The sequence below is a fragment of the Malaclemys terrapin genome, chromosome 12 (genome assembly GCF_027887155.1).
Source record: "Malaclemys terrapin pileata isolate rMalTer1 chromosome 12, rMalTer1.hap1, whole genome shotgun sequence".
Classification (NCBI taxonomy): Eukaryota; Metazoa; Chordata; order Testudines; family Emydidae; genus Malaclemys; species Malaclemys terrapin.
This window is the reverse complement of record NC_071516.1, coordinates 33,242,130-33,261,575: the sequence shown is the minus strand read 5'-3', so window position 1 is coordinate 33,261,575 and position 19,446 is coordinate 33,242,130. Positions and strand designations below refer to the sequence as shown.

At 51.3% G+C, this 19,446-nt stretch overlaps 1 protein-coding gene across 2 annotated transcripts in view; it reads right to left on the bottom strand.

Annotated features, from left to right (window-relative positions):
• LOC128845908 (arf-GAP with SH3 domain, ANK repeat and PH domain-containing protein 2-like) overlaps positions 1–19,446 on the bottom strand; it is a 103,043-nt gene that overhangs the window by 64,675 nt on the left and 18,922 nt on the right. For both annotated transcript variants that reach the window (XM_054044974.1, XM_054044975.1), the window contains exons 2-4: positions 12,688–12,760; positions 10,982–11,127; positions 1,189–1,263 (exon numbers count right to left, since the gene is read on the bottom strand). In XM_054044974.1, coding sequence (XP_053900949.1) covers positions 1,189–1,263; positions 10,982–11,127; positions 12,688–12,760 — 294 coding nt within the window. The remainder of the gene's footprint in view (positions 1–1,188; positions 1,264–10,981; positions 11,128–12,687; positions 12,761–19,446) is intronic.

Sequence of the window (19,446 nt, the reverse complement as noted above, 5' to 3'; positions counted from 1 at the left end):
ATGCACTCACAGGGGGGCTCACTGGGAGGCCATGAGACATGCACTCGCCTGGAGGCTCCCTGGCAGGCCACATGGGACACGCACTCACCTGGGGGTGCCCCAGGAGGCCATGGGGGACATGCACTCACTTGGGGGCTCAATGGGAGATCATGGGGGACACGCACTCACCTGGGGGCTTCCTGGAGGCCATGGGGACACTAGGGTTGTTAACTGTCTAATCACAGAAACCCAGACACCTATGCCCCGGCCCTGCACCGCCCCTTCCGCAAGGCCATGCCCTGCTCTTTATCCACCCGCCTCTATCGCTCTTTCTCCCCCACCCTCACTCACTTTCAGTGGGCTGGGGCAGGGGGTTGGGGTGCAGGAAGAGGGTTGGGGTACAGGCTCTGTGAGGGAGTGCACAGAGACTCCCTGCCCCCCTCCCAGGGGCTGCAGGGACGTGCTGGCCGCTTTGGGGAGCAGCATGGAGCCTGCCTTAGCCCCGCTGGACTAAAATCTCCTGGTTTGGCTTCAGTAGCCTCTGGCAGATAGAGCCTGATTCTGGGAGACTGCCAGCAAAACCAGGAGGGCCGGCAACCCTGGGACACGCACTCAACAGGGTCTCCTTGGGAGGCCCTGGGGACATGCACTTGCCTGAGGGCTCACTGGGAGGCCACGGGGACACACAGTCACCGGGGGAAGGGCTTTCTGGGAGACCAGGCACACTCAGTGCAGGGGGCGTGCACACTCATCCAGTGAGGGAGCTGATTGGGAGGCCATGGGGGGTGCTCATGCGGTGGATGTAATGAGAAGCTATGAAGTATTTGGGGGTAAACAGGTTCTTTTGTTCCCAGGGGACTCCCCACGGTTCAGCCAAAGGGCTGTAGGCAAATTGGGTCAGAGAAGGGGGAGGAGTGAAGAGGTGGGCGGGGACATTGCCCTGCTGTCAATCACATCTATGCCTGCATCCAGGCTGGAGAGCAGCTGTGGCAGGTGGCTGCGAGCCAAGGCCCTGGAGACAGAGATGGAGTTTTCTGGAGGGCTCAGGAGCATTGGTGGGCTCAGCTGCTCCCACAGAGCTCAGAACCCAGCTCTAAGCACTGCTACTGCCTGCTGCTAGTGAAACGGGGGGGCAGGGAACATCCTTCAGCTGGTGCAGCCCCCCTCTCCCAGGGCCCATCCTGACAGGCCCGCTCAGCATCTACTCACCCCTTTGAGCTCTTTTAAGTCTCTCTTTACCAGCGAGTCCAAGGAAAAGTTAATGTTGTGAGACAAGCTCTGCAACTGGAAAGAAAAGAGAGAGACCCTGAAGCCTGCGTTGTGAGTGCCCCCAGCACAAAGCCAGGCAACGGGTCTCACCCACTTTGCAGCCTAGAGGAGGATCCCCCTCAGCGCTCTCATCCTGGACAACGGTTCCTTGGGGAAGCACTTATCTTACAGATTCTGTTGATTGCCATCTTTTCCCATGGGCCCTGATTCTGCAGCTGGAGGACAAACTTGGCAACCTCCACCTCAACTGGAGCAGGCAGGGTGTGGAGGTGTCAGGGGGAGCTCTGTCTCATCCCACGCACCCTCAGGCAGGAACAGGGGCTGAGACTCCCTGCTGGTTCCTCACATTGTGTGGGTAGCTCAGAGGTTGTGAGGGAAAAGCCGGTGTGCATTGGCAAAGGGCAGGGTGGAAAATATTCTCCCACAACCAAATCCAAGGAGATTTTCACCAGCCTTCTGTAACGCATATGTCTGTCCCACTCCAAACGCAGAGCTTCCAGAGCAGTTCAGACAGAGAAAGAGAGTTTGATACGGGCAAAAATGTTGGCTACTTTTCATTTTCTTAATTCTCAAAAAAAAAAAAAAAAACAATTCTGCTCATATTTGAAAGAAAAAAAAGCCCTCAGACAGAAACCAGAGCTGGAAAATTCCAGCCTGAAAGATGAAACTTGTCCAAGTTATAAGCAACTAAACAAGGGCCTCTAAAATGGATCCATTTAGCCAACCATAACTAGAGAGGTCACGTGCCAGCTCTAATTCCCAGACAGGAAACCTCATTCGCTTTCAGTTATCACTATACAAGGGATTTTTGAAACAAGACAAACACTGCAAGGAAAGGAGATTAAGTCATTTCACCATCTATTCTACTCTCTGAATATATCAGATACCCCAATAACTTCAAACCACAACCAAAGTCTAACTCAAAATGCAATTAAAACCTTAACTCTGACCCTTACAAGTGTGTTCCCAGCAGGGAGCGGATTCTGAGCAGGGTAATTCAGGAATTGACAGAGTTACACAGGTGAAGAGGATCAGGCTCTGTATCTTTTGCATTTCAGAAGAATCTGAAGGCTACAACCACGATGTGTTAGGTGCTGTACAAAGACATAATAAGAGCCAGCCCCTGCCCCAAAGGGCTACATTCACAAGGGGATTTTGATGCCTAACTGCCCTTTAGGGGCCCACGTCCAACATGCAGGCACCACTGGCATTCACAAAACCCCTGCTCAGCTGCCACATATATTCCCTACATTTCCAACAAGCATGCGCAAAACTGCCTATGTCCTGATGACAGTGCTGAGCAGCTCGGCACCCTCGCTCATGCCTAGCCCTGGGAGTCTCAAACGAGACATTCTCTATGTAGCTGTCCGCGGGGCCCAATAAAATAGGCATACTCAGAGCCTTCCTCTCCCAATACCCAATAGCCCGGTGGTAGGACACTCCCTGGGGTATAGGAGACCCAGGTTCAAATCTGCCTGACCTGGGGCAGGGATTTGAACCCAGAGCTCCCCCATCCCAGATGAGTGGTCTGGGCACAGCACCACCTCTGTCATTTTTTGTGAGCAAAGACCTAATTCCTTTTGCCGCTCCTTGGCATTTCCCACTGGCTGGCCCAAGTGGCTCCCCACTCAGCATACTGGCACCTGAGCAACCCTTTCTTAGGCTCCCCGCTTCTCCAGGCATGCCTGGGGAGCGGGGTGCCAAACTGGGGCTGAGGAATCCACAAGGTGGCCGGGTGACTAGGAGTTGGCGTTGCAATGCCCAGGTCCCCCTTGTGAATGTAGCCCAAAGCACTTAGCCCCATACAAACCATGACCCACACAGCGCTGCAGCTCTCGTGTCTCTTCCAATCTTTGGAAGTTTTCTTAAAGCCCCAGCTCCTCGAGTCATGTGAATAGGTGAGACCATCAGCTTCCATTAAAAAAGGAAGTTTCTAGTCCTCCTTGTTGTGGAGAAAAGCGTGGCAACACGACCTGAGTGCAGCCCACAGGCTCAAAAGCAGAAGGCAAAGTGAAAGAACCAGTTTATGTTTTTAAATCTCATGACTGTTGGAAGGCCTAACTCAGGCTTTTTAAATAATTGGGAGAAAGGACACTGGCTGAACTTCGCCGATGGACTTGGAAAAATCAAACCCTGGGAGAGGAGCCTGTCTCAGTTCAGGGCAGGTCAGCTGGATCCCGCAGTAAGGGCAGCCAATCTGGGCATTCAGCTCCCTAGTTAATTGCCTTTCCCAACACAGACCAGCTGCCCTAGGACACCTGTTTGCTTTCTCTTCAGAGACAGAGAACAGTGCAATTGCTACAGATACAAGTTACCACCAAAAATTAATAAAAAAGTAAAGATTTGATCAATTATAGATCAGTACGAGTTTCAGAAGTATTAATTTTAAGTTCAAAAATAGTACAAATGGAAGCAACAAAAATGAAACTTCACACACATTTTCAGAAACATAACACCAAGCAATGGTGTATTAATTCAGTATAATATCCATCAGCCCTATCTTATCAGTGGGAGGAGAGTGTTTGTTTCATCACTATACAAAGTAATGGAATTTGGCATTGCCGTGTAGGAAGGAAAAGACGTAAGTCATCTTCAGTAGAAAGCCAGGAGCAATACTTGGAATTGCGGTTAATGCTGACTCGCATAGTTAGGTGGCTGAAAAAGGAGCGAGGGCTTTAAAAGCCCCATGTGTTAACTCACGAAACTCAGATCCCACCGATAACCACGTGAAAACCACAATTTAAGTCTGTTAATGAATGCTGCTATCCAGTCATTAGCAATGAGAACATTTGCATCTCGTCCCTGAAGTGCCACATTCAGAGAATTCAGTCACTCAAATATATCAGCCAGATATGACAACAAGGATATCCCATGAATGTCACTGAAATGCTGTACAAGTGGAGAGGTATCGGCAAGAAGAATACGGACTTCCTCATGCAGTTCACATGGATGTCCAAGGGCAAAGTGCTGACAAAACTAACAAACTTTTACATGTAACAACAACTGTGTGAAGTTTGCCTCCATCTCTTTGCATAAAATGTCAAAAATCCTTGAATTAACCAGTTGCGACTTTATAAAGTTTATAATTTTTACTGCCACTGAAAGACCATTGCTGAGCTCCTCTGGCATCATCTTAACAGCCAATGCCTGTCTGTGGACCATACAATGATTCCAGGTAGCTGTAGGGGCCACTTCTTGTACCTTTCTCACAATCCTGCTATGCCATCCTGTCATAGACCATGCTCCAGTGCTGCAAATTCCAAAACAACATCCCCAGTCAAGACCAGTGTCTTGGACAAAATTATTTAATAGTTTTAAAAGTTCTATATCGGTTGCTTGTGTTGGAAGTGGACGGCAAAACAGAAATTCCTCTTTTAATTCTGTTGCTGTAGCAATTCGACTATACATCAGTAGCTGTGCAGTACTTGATCTATCTAGCTGAATTGAATAATATGGGCTCTGACGAATACTTTCTAGGAGCGTCTCTTTTACATCGGGGCCATCTCCACAACACGGCGTGAAACTGTGTCATTGGAAAACGGGATCACGTCTAGCTGTGATGCTGCTTTCTCTCCTATCATGATCGTGCATGTATATCCTTTGCAGCTGGAAGTAGTAGTTTCTCACCTATGTTGTGTGGCCTACCAGCTTTGGCAATGCGCAAAGCCACACAGTAAGAAACCTGAGTAGCCTTCATATTAATACTTCAACAACTTTTGTCCTATTCACTCATGGAGCTTCCTCTGAAAAAAATCTCTAGGTTTAGCTACTCAGGTAGCATGTCTTGTTTTGAGATCCTGGCGTAGCTTGCAGGGCAGCATACTGTCATTTGCCAGTTCTTCACCACATACAACACATTGAAGCTGTTGGACCCGCTCCATATAAAGCTCAGTTTGAAATAAGCTTTGTCATATTTTCAGCTTTTGCATTTTGCTGGAACGTCTGCTGCTGCTCTCACTTCAGCTTGTGTTGTACACTTTACTCCCTTTGTCATAAAGCCATCCATTTCTTGTGTTAGCTCTTTCTCGCTGTAAGCGTGTTGCTGCTAATGGTTTTAAGTTCTTGGGGGGAAAACCACACAAAGGACTTGTCACAGTTGCTAAGAGAGCCCTGTGTGGGACTAGTGAAGAGCCCTGCAGTGCCCGGTGTGGCTGTGGCTCCCCCTGTCTCCGTGGGGCAGGCTGCGGCTCTGGTGGCGGGAGCCAGGGCTGAGAGCCAGAGTCGCAACTTGCCCCGCTGTGACAGCAGGAGCCCAGGCTGAGAGCTGGAGCTATTAAAAAAACACACACATACATACAGAGAGCTTGCGCCTCCCTTTACACATTCCCATGCCTCTCTTGGGAGGTGTGGCCCATACTTTAAGAACTGCTGTTCTATACCCATTACCTCAGAGGCCTCATGGACTGTGGAAAACCTCCAACCAGTTCCCCATTGAGCTGACGCCTCAATATAGGTTATGTTCTCTTTCTTTTGAGCTGCCAGAAACCTTCTCCAATACGCTTCAGGGGTCAGTTTAAACTTCAGCCACAAAGCTTGTTTTCAATTATCATAATCTTTGCAGTCTTCCCATAAGGGTAAAGATGTCCAGGGCCTTTGCCCAGAAAGCAGTGGAGCCAGGTCCCTTACCATGTTCCCTTGTCCGAGCTTATTTAATTCACATAGCGAGGAAGTCATTTGGAGTCTATGCCACTCACGGGCACAGGTCCATGGCGTCTGGCTCCACCTACTGGACAATGGTTCTGCTGCCACAGTTTCTCCATCTTGATCTGATATTGATGCTCCCTGTCCTTTTCTCTCTTCTACTGCTGGTACTGGCGCTAACGTTGGGTCTTAGGGTATGTCTATACTTACCTCCGGGTCCGGCGGTAAGCAATCGATCTTCTGGGATCGATTTATCGCGTCTTGTCTAGACGCGATAAATCGATCCCGGAAGTGCTCGCCGTCGACGCCAGTACTGCTGCTCTGCGAGAGGAGTACGCGGAGTTGACGGGGAAGCCTGCCTGCCGCGTGTGGACCTGCGGTAAGTTTAGGGTGACCAGACAGCAAGTATGAAAAATCGGGACAGGGGGTGGGGGGTAATAGGAGCCTATATGAGGAAAAAGACCCAAAAATCGGGACTGTCCCTATAAAATCGGGACATCTGGTCACCCTAGGTAAGTTCGAACTAAGATAGTTCGACTTCAGCTACGTGAATAACGTAGCTGAAGTTACGTATCTTAGTTCAAAGTGGGGGGTTAGTGTGGACCAGCCCTTACTGGCACTGCTGCGGGTCCCAGACTGCTCTCTCTTGCTCTAGATCTGCAAGCCGCTGGGTTTCCAGATGCACTCTGTCCCTCTCCAGCTGAAGCCTCTTCTGCTCTACCTGCTGGGCGTCCAGCACTCCTCTTGCAGTGGTGGCCTTGGTCTGGATGGAACACAGTAGCTGACTGTCAGCCTCTTCCCTGTTTCTCTCCAGGGCGTTGAGTCCAAATTTCTCCCTGTCTGCTGGGCCCTCGGTCAGTCGACTGGATGTTCTCTGTGAACATGGACCATCATTCCTTGACATTAGAATATAGCAAATCAACTAAATATGATTTTGTTCTATCTGCAGGGCTAATCTCCCTTTCTCTGCATAGCTCAACAACAGATTTTTCTTCAGTTGTCCATAATTCATTTCCCCCCATCTTCCTTTTCACTGTTCCTTTCCCCAGAGGGGCTACTGAGGCTTTTTTCTCTGTGCCTCTCCTGTCTAAGGCTACATCTACACTACAGGGGGGAGTCGATTTAAGATATGCAAATTCAGCTACGTGAATAGCGTAGCTGAATTCGACGTATCGCAGCCGACTTACCCCGCTGTGAGGACCGCGGCAAAATCGACCTCCGCGGCTTCCTGTCGACGGCGCTTACTCCCACCTCCGCTGGTGGAGTAAGAGCGTCGATTAGGGGATCGATTGTCGCGTCCCGTTGGGACGCGATAAATCGATCCCCGAGAGGTCGATTTCTACTCGCCGATTCAGGCGGGTAGTGTAGACCTAGCCTCAGTAACTTGCTTTTGCTGCTGTTGGCATTTATGCAGTTGACACTGTTAAGAGATCCCACCAATGCTGCCACCATAGAGATTGTGGTTCAGGGTGGCTGCACCTGGATTTCCCCTCTGTGGTTCAGCAAGGGCACCCACTCTCACGCTGGTAGCTCCCCAGCCATTGCCTTTTTGGGTGGAGACCCACAGCTCTCTCCCCTCTGACCAGGGTATTCCCAGACTTCACAGCTCCCTGTCTTCACTGTGTCATTCCCAGCACAGACTGGTTGCCCAAGGACACCTGTTTGCTTTCTCTTCAGCAGGGCCGGCTCAGGCTTTTTTGCCGCCCCAAGTGGCGAAGGAGAGAAAAAAAAAAGCTGCGATCGGCGGCAGCTCTACTGCGCCGCTTCATTCCTCATCTCCGAGAGGGACTGAGGGACCCGTCGCTGAATTGCTGCCAAAGACCCGGACATGCCGCCCCTTCCCATTGGCTGCCCCAAGCACCTGCTTCCTTCCCTGGAGCCAGCCCTGCTCTTCAGAGACAGAGAACAGTGCAATTGCCACAGATACAAGTTACCACCAAACTCTTCCTAAGCAGGCCAAGTATATTCCATAGGTACAAAGCATTACCGAGAAAACAGTAAAAGAACAAAAGAACCTACCCGCATGCTAATAAGCTCACCAGAGTTACCCCAACTCCTTTTAATACCGCACCCTAGGAGCATCCTTGTGGTTACAAGGTCATCAGAGCTTCAGCTCAGAGCAAGCACCCAGTCATATGAGGCTTCAGTAGGCCAAGTCTTTCCAACCCTCCCCTAAGGACTGGGGCCCTCCAAGGTCCAGGGGTCCTGCCCATTTGCTGGAGTAGGGAGAAGGCCCTGAGACAGGTTAAACCCCGGGCTTTTATGCAAAAATCTTTTCTTTGTCTGATGGGCTCTGGAGAATCCAGTCTGCACAAGCATATGCAGCTCTCCCCAGGGGGTGACTTCAAAGGGCTGGGAATGGAGGAGGTACATTAGTATCCCCCTTCCCTGCTAGAGAAGGGGCACACACAGCCACATCAACACAGCCACAACTGCATTTTTCATACGGTGCCCAAAGGTGTTAACCCCAATTTCATACGGTTTAACTTAACTCAATAAAGCTTATCTTCATTCCATCAGGTTCGTCAGGATATTGCAAATCTGTCACAGAGCCTCCTCGACTGGGACAGAATATATTAGATGAAAGCTGTCAGTAGGCTCAAACCAGAGGGCTCAACCTGCAAACACTTGCTACTAGGACTGCCACTTACTCCCATCCAGGAACTGCTCCCAGTAGGAACTGCAGGCTCAGCGCTTATCTTTCTTTTTGTAGGTGTCGGTGTGGTTGGGGCCCTGTACTGCACAAGACCATAGTCATTAAATTTGCTGCAGAACTCACCACTTATGCAGAGCTGGGCTCCAAAACCGGAGTTTCCACTTTTTTTAAATGAACGTAGTTAACCTTGAGTATGACTGATGTAGTGTGGCATGCCTGAGTTTGCAGACAGCCTGAAACAGTAACTCTGAAAGGTGTGAACTGCCCCATTTATCTCAGTCAGGGCCCCGGTGACTCTGATTCTGTGGCCAAGTAATCTGGCCATGGAATTCACCATTTCTGCCATGGAATTCACCGTTTTCCTGCAGCTAGGTGCCTGACATTTATTTTTGTCTCCCTGCCCTGCTTGGACCTGCCTGTAGCTGCCGCTTTCTCTTTAGCTCCTCGCACAAGGGGTCTTAACTAGACACCCGTGTACGCTCCCTGCATTGCTCCATGGAGACAGGCAGCAGGGACTGGGGAGCCAGAGCAGGAGTCCTGCCTGCAGGGAGGGGATAAGGGGAGCAAGAGGTGGGGCTGGGCAGCTGGGCTGCCTGCAGAATAGTCCAGTGAATGGTGCTGGGCCCATGGAGAGCAGAGCTAAAAGCCCTTCCTTGAACAGTACTGCAGCGACACAGCTGCACCACAATAGCACTCAGTGAAGATGCTGCTGACGCCAACAGGAGAGCTTCTCCTGCCGGCGTAGGTACGGCACCTCCCCGAGAGGCGGGAGCTAGGTAGCTATTGTCCCTCCCTACTATTGCAGGGCAGAGCAATGGCACTTGTAGTTCAGTTGCCTAACACTTTCTATTATAAACAGTTCCTGCAGCTGTGGTGAAGAGCTCTAATGCCCCCAGGGCTTGCATTAGCATTTTGGAATTTGGCAAGAGGATGGGCCCAGGCCCAGGGAGGGATCTAGTGGGGACCTCATGGAATCTGTTCAGATTTGCTTGAGTTACACACTGTTAAAAATCACCACTGCCTGCCGACGATTCACACAGCCAGCTTGGCCTGGGCTTGCTCCCAAGCTCCCCCAGTGTTCCCTTTGCATTGCACATGCTCTACCCCACACCTAGCTTCAGAAGCCCACATGGCATGGAACCCGCACACAGGGCACAGCCAAAACGGATCCGCCTCCTGCTGCTGCCCATCGAAACAGCCTCAGTCTCAGCTGAACCCTGACAAATACAGAGCTGAAATCAGGCTGGCTCCCCGGCGTTGTTATAACAAGTATTAGAATGATAAGAATCATAAGAATGTGTTTAATGCTCAGACTTTATTGAATGCTCATGCGTAGCTGCCTGCACCAATCTCACCTTTACCATCGTATCCCAGATTGGATAGTGATATTTGAGCAGTTTGTCTTGTGAGTCTCTAGGACTGTGTAAATGACCAAATAGGAGAGAGCCACTGACTAGTATGAAGGGCTGACCTCTAATAAGTGTTTCTCCCTTCCCAAAAGGAAGGGGTCATCCATACCAGATGGACAGTTGTGGGATACTGCAAAAAGAAGACAAAAGATTTTGTTGTTGTTCTGCTTCTCCCCATGAAGATGAGCCAGGCAAGTGGACTCCTCCCATCAACTGAACTGAGTTTGCAGATCACAGCACTTGGCAGGAAGGAGATAAAAATGCCAAACAAAAGGAACCTGAGATCTCTTTGCTGCTTGAACTCTGGGGGACAAAGTTTTCAAGGCATAAGCAAAGGATCCCCAGCTGCTTAGCCTGGGTTAGCCCTAAGGAACATATAGCGCTGATTATAGAAGCTTTTATTATCTTTTGGAACTTAAGCTTGGAACTCATTTGTGTATCTATGTTTACCTACTTTCACCTTGTAAATAACTCTTGTTTCTTTTTCCTAGTAAATATATCAGTATATAGCTTATTATAGGACTGGCTACAAGCATTAACTTTGGTGTGAGATCTAAGGTGCAACTGACCTGGGATAAGTGACTGGCCCTTTGGGACTAGGAGTAGCCTGAGTATTGCTGTGATTCTTGGTGTAAGGGACCAGCTATCACAAAGGCAGGCTCACCTAGGTGACAAGACAGATGGGAGTAGCCAAGGGGACTGTATCTGACTCCATGGTTAGGCTGTTGTAGTGCCTGAGGATTACACCTGATACTTGGTTGGTGATATCTGAGTATAGAACTCCCCACCAATGTGGGGTTTAGGCCCTGCACCCTAACAGCCTGCCTTGAGGGGGGACTCACGCTCTGAGCACTGCAGGCAGCATTACAACAACTCAGTCCACAATTACACCATCACATGCTATTTTGTCCATATGACAGTGGCTTCATTTCTGGGTGAGGAAACCAACTGGGCCCCTCTACCCCTGACATACGCCCTGTGGCTGGGAGAGCACCCAGGCCTGGGGCACTTGGGCAGCAATTCTTACCAGACCCTTGACTGGGGCCAGCAGCTCCCGGGAGAACTCGGCAAAGGAGAGGAAGGCACCGGCCAGTTGCTTGTCACCATCACTCTGGTAGTTTGCAGAGAATTTTTCCTGGGCTGCAATATGAGCTTCTATGTGGCTAGCGAGATCTAAGCACAGAAACACCAAGCCCCAATCAACATGGATAAGGAGAGCAGAGAAGGAAGCTACCATCGGCTGTCCAGTCACCCACACCTCAACCCCCTCCCCAGACAGCTGTCAGCGTCTAGGCCAGAGTAGGACAGGGCTGGAAGGGGGAGTCAAGTGGGAGAGAGAATCACTGGGTCTGGGGGGGTGGACAGGTGAGTGCAGGGGGAAGGTGGGGATTGGGGGTGAGGGAAGCAGGGGCGGGGCTAGGGGGCTGGGGCAGAGCAGCAATGGGGGGATGGGACAGGTGAGTGGGGCAAGCCAGGGGAAGTATTGGGGGATGTGCAGATGAGTGAGACAGAGCAGGGTTGGGGTGTGGGGAGGGACAAGGCAGGGCTGAAGGGTGGGGCAGGTGAGTGGGGCAGAACAGTGGAAGGGCTGGGGGATGGGGCAAGACAGGGGTGGGGGTGGGGTGAGTGGGGCAGTCAGAGAGGGGCAAGGCAGGGATGGGCAGGTGAGTGGGCAGAACAGGGGTCGGGGAGGGGCAAGGCAGGGGTGGGGGAGGGGCAGGTGAGTGGGGCAGAGCAGGAGGTGATGGTCTGTGTGTGTCTCCTACAGCCCCTCCCCCGTGATGCGGGAGGACCTTGCACCAGGGCAGTTGGAGCCAGTGGGCTCCCACTCTGGGCACAGAAGGTGCCCTTGAGAAACAGCCTCTGGCAAGGTTCCACCCCCTGCCCCCAGCCCTGGCTGTGCCCCTCGGCAGCGGCAGCAGAAGCAGCGGCGCTACCTCCTCCTGCTCCTGGCACACTGCAAGGTCCCCGGGCTAATGCTCCGGTCAACGCAGGGGTGGCAGGGGAGGAGGATGAAGCTCCAGCGCAGAGCTAGCTCCCATCCAGCCCCATCAGCGGAGTGAGGGAGCTGGGCTGGGGTAGGGGAACAGCCATTCCTTTCACCTTGGCACTTGCTCCCTGTCAGCTCCGTGCTCACTGGGCTGGGCAGGGAGCACCAGGGCCTGTTGGCACTAGTGACCCCAGGCCCATTTGGGCTGGGAGATGCGGAGGAGCTGGGTGGCGCAAGCAGGGGCATGTAAGCCGAGCTGGGTGGCACAGTGGGGTTTGGTGATGCCATGGCTACTAGTTATGCAATGTCATCCTTATTGCTGGGGGTGGTCTCTGCCCCTCAGCTGCTCGCCAAGCAGAGGGCATTGCTGTGGGGCCGTGGCTGGGGTGCATGCTGCTCACAAGGGTGCTGCCTGGCCTGGCCTGCCCCATTTCCCGCTCATGCCCAGCACTCATTACAGGGTTTCTGTGAGGAGGGCAGAAAGGCAGCTGAGGCCAACCCTGATGTCCACCGCAAAGCTGGGAGGAAGGCTCAGGGCTGGATAGTAGATGGCAGTGAGGAGTGTGGAGAGAGCGGCAGGACTGGGGGACTCCCCTGCAATGGGAGGGATTCCAACACACCCAGAAACAGGCACAAATGTGGGGGCATGTCTCCAAAACCCCAGCTCCCCCTGCCCACTCTCCAGTCCAACAGACAAGCCTCCTTCCCCCTGGCCCACTCTGGGTCTCCAGCTCTACTCTCACCTTGTCCAGAAGCATGCTCTGCTTTGGTGGCTTTCCTCATTTTTTGCAATACAGCTCGATCAGAATCCAAGGCCTAGGAACAACAAAAGAGGTTTTGTGGGTTTCTACCTGCTAAACCCTCTAAACATGAGACTAGACCCAGCCACATTGCAGATGGGCTACACAGCCAGGAGGTGGCTTGCTTTATACAGCCTATGGGTACCAGCCAGCACACCCCAGGGCCCAAGGAGCACACACTGCCCTGCCCAGCCTCTGCTCATTTGTCCATCCTGCTTGGTTTGAGGGAAGCTGCTAGAAAGATCCCTAATAACCAACAGCCCGGTTGTTGCTCATACCCTGCTCTTTCCTAGGGTTACCATCCATCCGTATTTCTCCAGACATGTCCGGCTTTTGCATCTTTAAATAGCCGTCCGGGAGGAATTGGTAACAAGGTTAAAAGGTCCGGGATTTTTCCCCCTCCCCTCCATGCAGAGTGCGGCTGATTGGGTGTCTGGGCCTGATTGAGCTGCTCCCATTGGCCTCCAGCAGCCAGAGCCCCTCCCCTGCTCCCTGCAGCCCAGTGTAACGACACAAACAGCCCCACCAGCAGCGTGTTTTGCCTACATGTGCGTGAAGCCAGCATCTGACCAGCATGGGCATGGTAAGGGGAGTCCCGGGGGGGCAGTCAGGGAGCAGGGGGAGGGTTGGATGGGTCCCCGGCCTTCACCCCCCGCCTCTCCCATGTCTGCTTGTGGTGCCCACATTCCTATGCCCTCCCGGCAGCAACTGCTGTCTGCTGCCCCAGGGTCCTAGTGCCCCCCATCCACTAATGGCAAGGCAGGCTGCCCTTACCCTGCCCTTCCACCCTAACTCTGAGCCTCTCCAATGCCCCAAACCCCTCATCCCCCCGCACCCTAATCCTCTGCCCCAGCCCTGAGCCCTGTCCTGCATCATGAACCCCTCATCCTCAGCCCCAACCTTCATCCCCCCGCACCCTAATCCTCTGCTCCATCCGTGAGCCCCCTCCTGCATCATGAACCCCTCATTCTCAGACCCAACCCTCATCCCCCTGCACCCTAATCCTCTGCTCAATCCCTGAGCCCCCTCCTGCATCATGAACCCCTCATCCTCAGACCCACAGCCCTCACCCCTGCACCCCCTCCTGCCCTCAAACTCCCTCCCAAAGCCTGCACCCCCTCCCTTTGCACCACCTCCCACCCCCAAACTCCATCCCAGAGCCTGCACCCCTCGCTCCCTCCTGCACACCCACCCCCTGCCTTAGCCCGGAGCCTGCACCCAGCACCCAAACTCTATCCCTGCACTCCTCCTGCACCCTAATCCCCAGACCAGGACCTGTACCCCAGACCTCCTCCTCCCCCCACCCAACTCCCCTCCCAGGCAGATGTGGGGGGCGGGTTCTGGGCACCACCAAAATTTCTACAAACCTGCCACCCATGTGAGTGGATAAGGGTCGGGGCAGACAGGGGACAGGTAGGGTCCTAGGGGGGCAGTTAGGGTGGGGGGTTCTCAGGAGGGGGCAGTCAGGGGACAAGAAGCAGGGGGGGTTGGGAGTTCTGAGGGGGGCAGTCAGGGGGTGGGAAGTGGGAGGGAGTGGATGGGGGCAGGACGGGGCTTCCCCCCCCCCCGTGTCCTCTTTTTTGATTGTGGAAATATGGTAACCCTATCTTTCCCCTCTTTACACACAAAATACTGCAGCTGGGGTTTTCAACAGTCATGGCTAGACCCACAAAAGGCCTTATCTGTGGGTATTCTGGGGGACACACACAAGCTAGCCCGTCCCCAAAACTCCTGACCTGCTAACCCACAGCTGTCTTTTGCAAGGGTTTAGACATGCTCAGAGCACACCAGCATCAGGACTTGGCAGCTTCCACATGCCCAACTGCAAAAACTTAGGGGCCTAGGGAATTTAGGTAGCAGCCGAGTGAGGGTTTGGACGATCTCCGCAGTGCCTAAGTGTTGGACTTAGGGCCTACGTCCCTTTGTGGATCTAGCCCTCAGTGCCCAAAGCTCACTGCACCCAACTCCTGTAGGAACTTTTGCCCATCTCAGCCCATGCTCCAAGTACATTATTAAGGTAGCAACATCCTGCACTCCAATGCCAGGATTACAATTGCCTGGGTAACATATGACAAAACCATGGTTAAGACAGTGTAAATAGCCCTAAACCAAGCATTGCAAACCCAAGCAATTCAGAGTTAAGGTTACACTTGCCAGAAATCCCCATCTGTTAAGGTAAGAAAGGGTAGGGCACCCACAGACCCTAACTCTGCCATGTCACAGCCGGGGCATGGGTGGCCAGACCTAGAAATCAGAGCCAGAGTCCGCTGCAGGAGACAAACTGGAGATTCGAACCATGAGTCGGGCCAGGTTAGGATACCAGAGGGTCAGAGGCAAACTGGACTCAGAAACCACAAGTCAGATGCCAGAAGTCAAGCCAGGTTGGATGCCAGGAATGAAGCTGGGGGAGCAGGGACCACAAGGCACACAGTCCAGAGCAGGGTGTAGCCCAGTTACTCAGACAGCTCCCTGTCCCTGCTGATAGCTTCAGCAGGCCAGTGGCTAATCAACCACCATGGAACTCTACCAATTGGACCTCAGGGGTGGAGCCTCACACTGGGGCTGGGCTTCATGGGGCCCAGTAAGTGCTAGCCAGCAGGCTGCCAAGTGGAGGGTTGAAGGCTCCCCTACAGACCTGGGTTCAAGACATGAGGGTCAGGATACACCATGAGAGGAAAAATGATGGTGTCTTTCAATCAGTGTAATCTAAACAAGGCTCACAATCCCACACTGCCTTAATGATAATTGTATGGCTATTGCAGGGCAGCATTAAGGTGCCTTGTTCCACCCCAGCCTTCCTGTGTGACTTGGACAAGTCACCCATCTCTCTGCTCCCTGATGGTACTATGGGGAGTGGGCACTGCCCTGCCTTACAGGGGTGGGTGAGGACACATTAGATTAATGGATTTTAAGGTCATCGAGTCTGACCTCCTGCATAACACATGGTATCCCTGCATTAGTTACTCCTGTTCTAAATCCTCTGGCTGAGGTTGAACTACAGCAGATCTTAGAGGAAAAACATCCAATCGCTATTTAAAGATTGCCAGTAATGGAGACTACACCACAACCCTTAGGAAGCTGTTCCACTGGTTAATTACTCTAACAAATTTACATCTTAGTTCCAGCCTGAATGTGTCTAGCTTCAACTTCCAGCCATTGGATTGTGTCAGACTTCTCTCTGCTAGATTGAAGAGCCTATTATCAAATATTTGTTCCCCATGTAGATATTTACAGACTGTATCAAGTCCCCCCCTTAACCTTCTCTTCGTTAAACTAACTAGATTGAGCTCCTTGAGTCGATGACTGTAAGACCTGTTTTCTAATTTCCGAAGGCTCTGAGTTGCTCAGATATTATACCCATGGGGACCAGAAAAGTACGTAAGAGAGAGATGGCACATTCGAGGCCACTTTACACATCACCAGAGAAGAAGGGAAAAGTTATGATTTGCTGAATATGATTCTTATTTGTGTGCATGTATCATTTTTGCATTTAAAGTTGACAATGACATAGAATATTGACTATGTAGCTGTATTTCAAACGTAGTGACACCTGAGTGACATCATCTGTAGGTAAGATGCTTCCAGTCTAGACAGCTGTTTGGGGAGGGTCTTGTTCAAGGTAATGGGCCTTAGGAGAAGCTTATCCCCCATGTGGAGAGCCTTCCTGAGAACGCTCCAGACGGCCTATAGGTAACGGCTGCTATGACTCAGCAGGGTGTTAGCATATAAGTCTGTTTGTTAGCCTGGGATAGAATTTTGGGTTTGACTTTTTGATACTCTTATATCTTACACTAATATGTGTAAACAAAGACTGTGTATATTGCTTCTGCCTAGTCAGATGGGTTTGTTAGTACAATGGGAACAGATAAAAGCGGTTAAAGTGTTACTTGAACGAACACTCGAAGATTGCCTCAACCCTTATTTCAAGGCAAAGTCAAGCAACCAGTTGGGAGGGGCAAAGGGCAATTTGGGGGAAGGTATAAAACACTAAAAGACCAAAGAAATACCTGTCCCTGACCATACGACAACCTCACTCCTTACCCCTCCCATGGGGTACAAAAGAGTTGAGATGAAGACCCCAGACCCAAAATGGAACATGATGCTAAGTTATAGGGGGTGGGATTGTGGATGTGCATTTCAGATATAATTATGCCTGCTGAGGAGGGGGAGAGGGAACACTGAGGCATCAGAGTTATGAGACACATGCTTGCTGGAAAATAATCCCAATAAACATCCCATTGCCTCCACTTTGGACTTCTGGTCTTCTGCTTTCTGTCTGCGTGACAAGAACCAGGGGAGAGGGTGAAGGAAAAGCCCTCTAACACAAGGTATACAAAGGCATGTGACCAGATGACATGACACTGATCTCCATTTTAGGTACCTGTATTTTTCCACAAACTGGTCTGGGAACCAAGTTTGAAACAAAGGGTTCCCACCATACGGAAAAGCTATATAAGGCCAGGAGTGACATCATCTCTTGTTCTTCACTCCCCCACAACTCATCATCTGAGAGAAGCTCTGGAAGAAAAGGACTTGAAATGGGGGTGGGGAGCCCAAGCTGCAAAGCAAGTGCAGCTTGTTCCTTGAGAATCTGCAAGCCTGCTTGTATTATCAGCCACGGTGAGTGATTGCTAATTCATATCTGTTGGAGCTGACCACAAATTACCTTCGGCTGTTGTTACAGAATGGTTTGGGAGAGCTAGTAGTGGACTGGCTTTGACCAGCTGGGCTGGCTTGCAGCCACTCAACTGGATAAACAAGTAAATTGATAAGGAAGGCCAGAGAGTGTTGAGTGTGGGAATGGAGAGCAGTTGTGTTACCTCCCAGAGCCTGCTTGTGGGTTGTGACAGACCCAGACCAGTGGGGTACAGGAGTCTGATAGAGGGTAAATATACTGGTCACTGGATGAGTAGTTTTCTGTTCCCTGAGTGACCAGAGAAGAGGCTGCTCTAGAGTAATCAGGAACCTGCTAGAACCAGTTAAGGCAGACAGGCTAATTAGGACACCTGGAGCCAATTAAGAAGAAGCTGCTAGAATCAATTAAGGCAGGCTAATCAAGGCACCTGGGTTTTAAAAGGAGCTCACTTCAGTTTGTGGTGTGAGGAGCTGGGAGCAAGAGGTGCAAGGAGCTGAGAGGGTGTACTGCTGGAGGACTGAGGAGCACAAGTGTTATCAGACACCAGGAGGAAGGTCCTGTGGTGAGAATAAAGAAGGTGTTTAGAGAAGGCCCTGGGGAAGTAGCCCAGGGAGTTGTAGCTGTCATGCAGCTGTTACAGGAGACTCTATGGACAGCTACAGTCCACAGGGCCCTGGGCTGGAATCTGAAGTAGAGGGTGGGCCTGGGTTCCCCTCACAATTGACTTGGACTGTGGGTTCTTCCAGAGGGGAAGGTGTCTGGGCTGTTCCCCAACCCACATGGTGAATCTCTGTGGCAAGAAAATCCACCAATAAGCACAGGACCCACCAAGATAGAGGAGGAACTTTGTCACAGGGTGAATCCACCCCCCAGAAGGAGATGATGATATGAGAATTGCTTTAGATGAACAGTTTCACCTGTGGACCCTGACCTTGCAGGTGCCTGGGAATCCCCCATGCTGGAGCAGCACCTGCTATGAGCCCTCAAGGACAAGTCTGGAGGGTCCAGGACTGTCTGTAGCAGAAGGGGGTGTAAGCATTGATTCTTGCTTGGTTGCTGGAAAGCACGTATTTAGTAACGTGTGAAGGCTGGGAAGCTTATTATACTTTGGCAATAAAACCGGTTATACTTAGCCACCTGGTGTGGCTTAATTGAGTGTATCTGAGCCCCCCCTCACCCCCTTTGGCTTGACAATATTCAATCTTTCTAGTATGTTAGACTTAGTTTGCAGTTTTGTTTATTTACTAAGTAACCTGCTTTGATCTGTTTACTATCACTTCTAATAACTTAAAACTATCTTTGTGTAGTTAATAAACTTGTTTTATGTTTTAATCTAAACCAGTGTGCCTTTACGTGAAGTGTCAGGGGAAAGCCTCAGCTTGGTTAACACAAGCGTGCATTGTCCTCTACATATTGAGGGAGGGGTAGGGTGAGCAGATAGCAAGTGTAAAAAATTGGGATGGGGGTGAGGGGGGTCATAGGTGCCCATATAAGAAAAAGCCCCCAAAATCAGGACTCTCTATAAAATCGGGACATCTGGTCACCCTAGGGAGGGGTGAACTATTTGAGCTTACATTGTACAGACCCCTGTGCAGTGCAAAATGGTATAATTTTGGGTTTATACTCCTTTGGGGGGGGGTGCAAGCCTGGGAAACTGGGAAATTGGCTGTTGTGTCTTGTCTGTCTGAGTGGCTTAGGTAAACACTCAGGTAGTGTACTTGGGTGTGTGGCGCCATCTGCTGTCGTGTTGGGTGGTAACAGGGCCTGGAGAGGCTAAATCATTAACAAAGTAGGGTGAGCGGGGATGACCCAGCTGGCTGGTTAGAGGGGCGCAGTGGTTCTCACAGCTCTCAGACTGCACTGGGGGTGACAACCCATCACAATAGTTCTGACCCATTCTCATGCAATGACAGTCACTCCCTCTGGGAAAAGCACACAAATTTACTCCTCATTTCTTGGGCTCATGCAGATGCCCGAGAGTCCTCCTTAGGGAAGAGGCCAAGTTTACCATTCTTGGGGTGGAACAGCTTGTAGCAAGGCAGCACAGCGACTCCCCATGGACACTT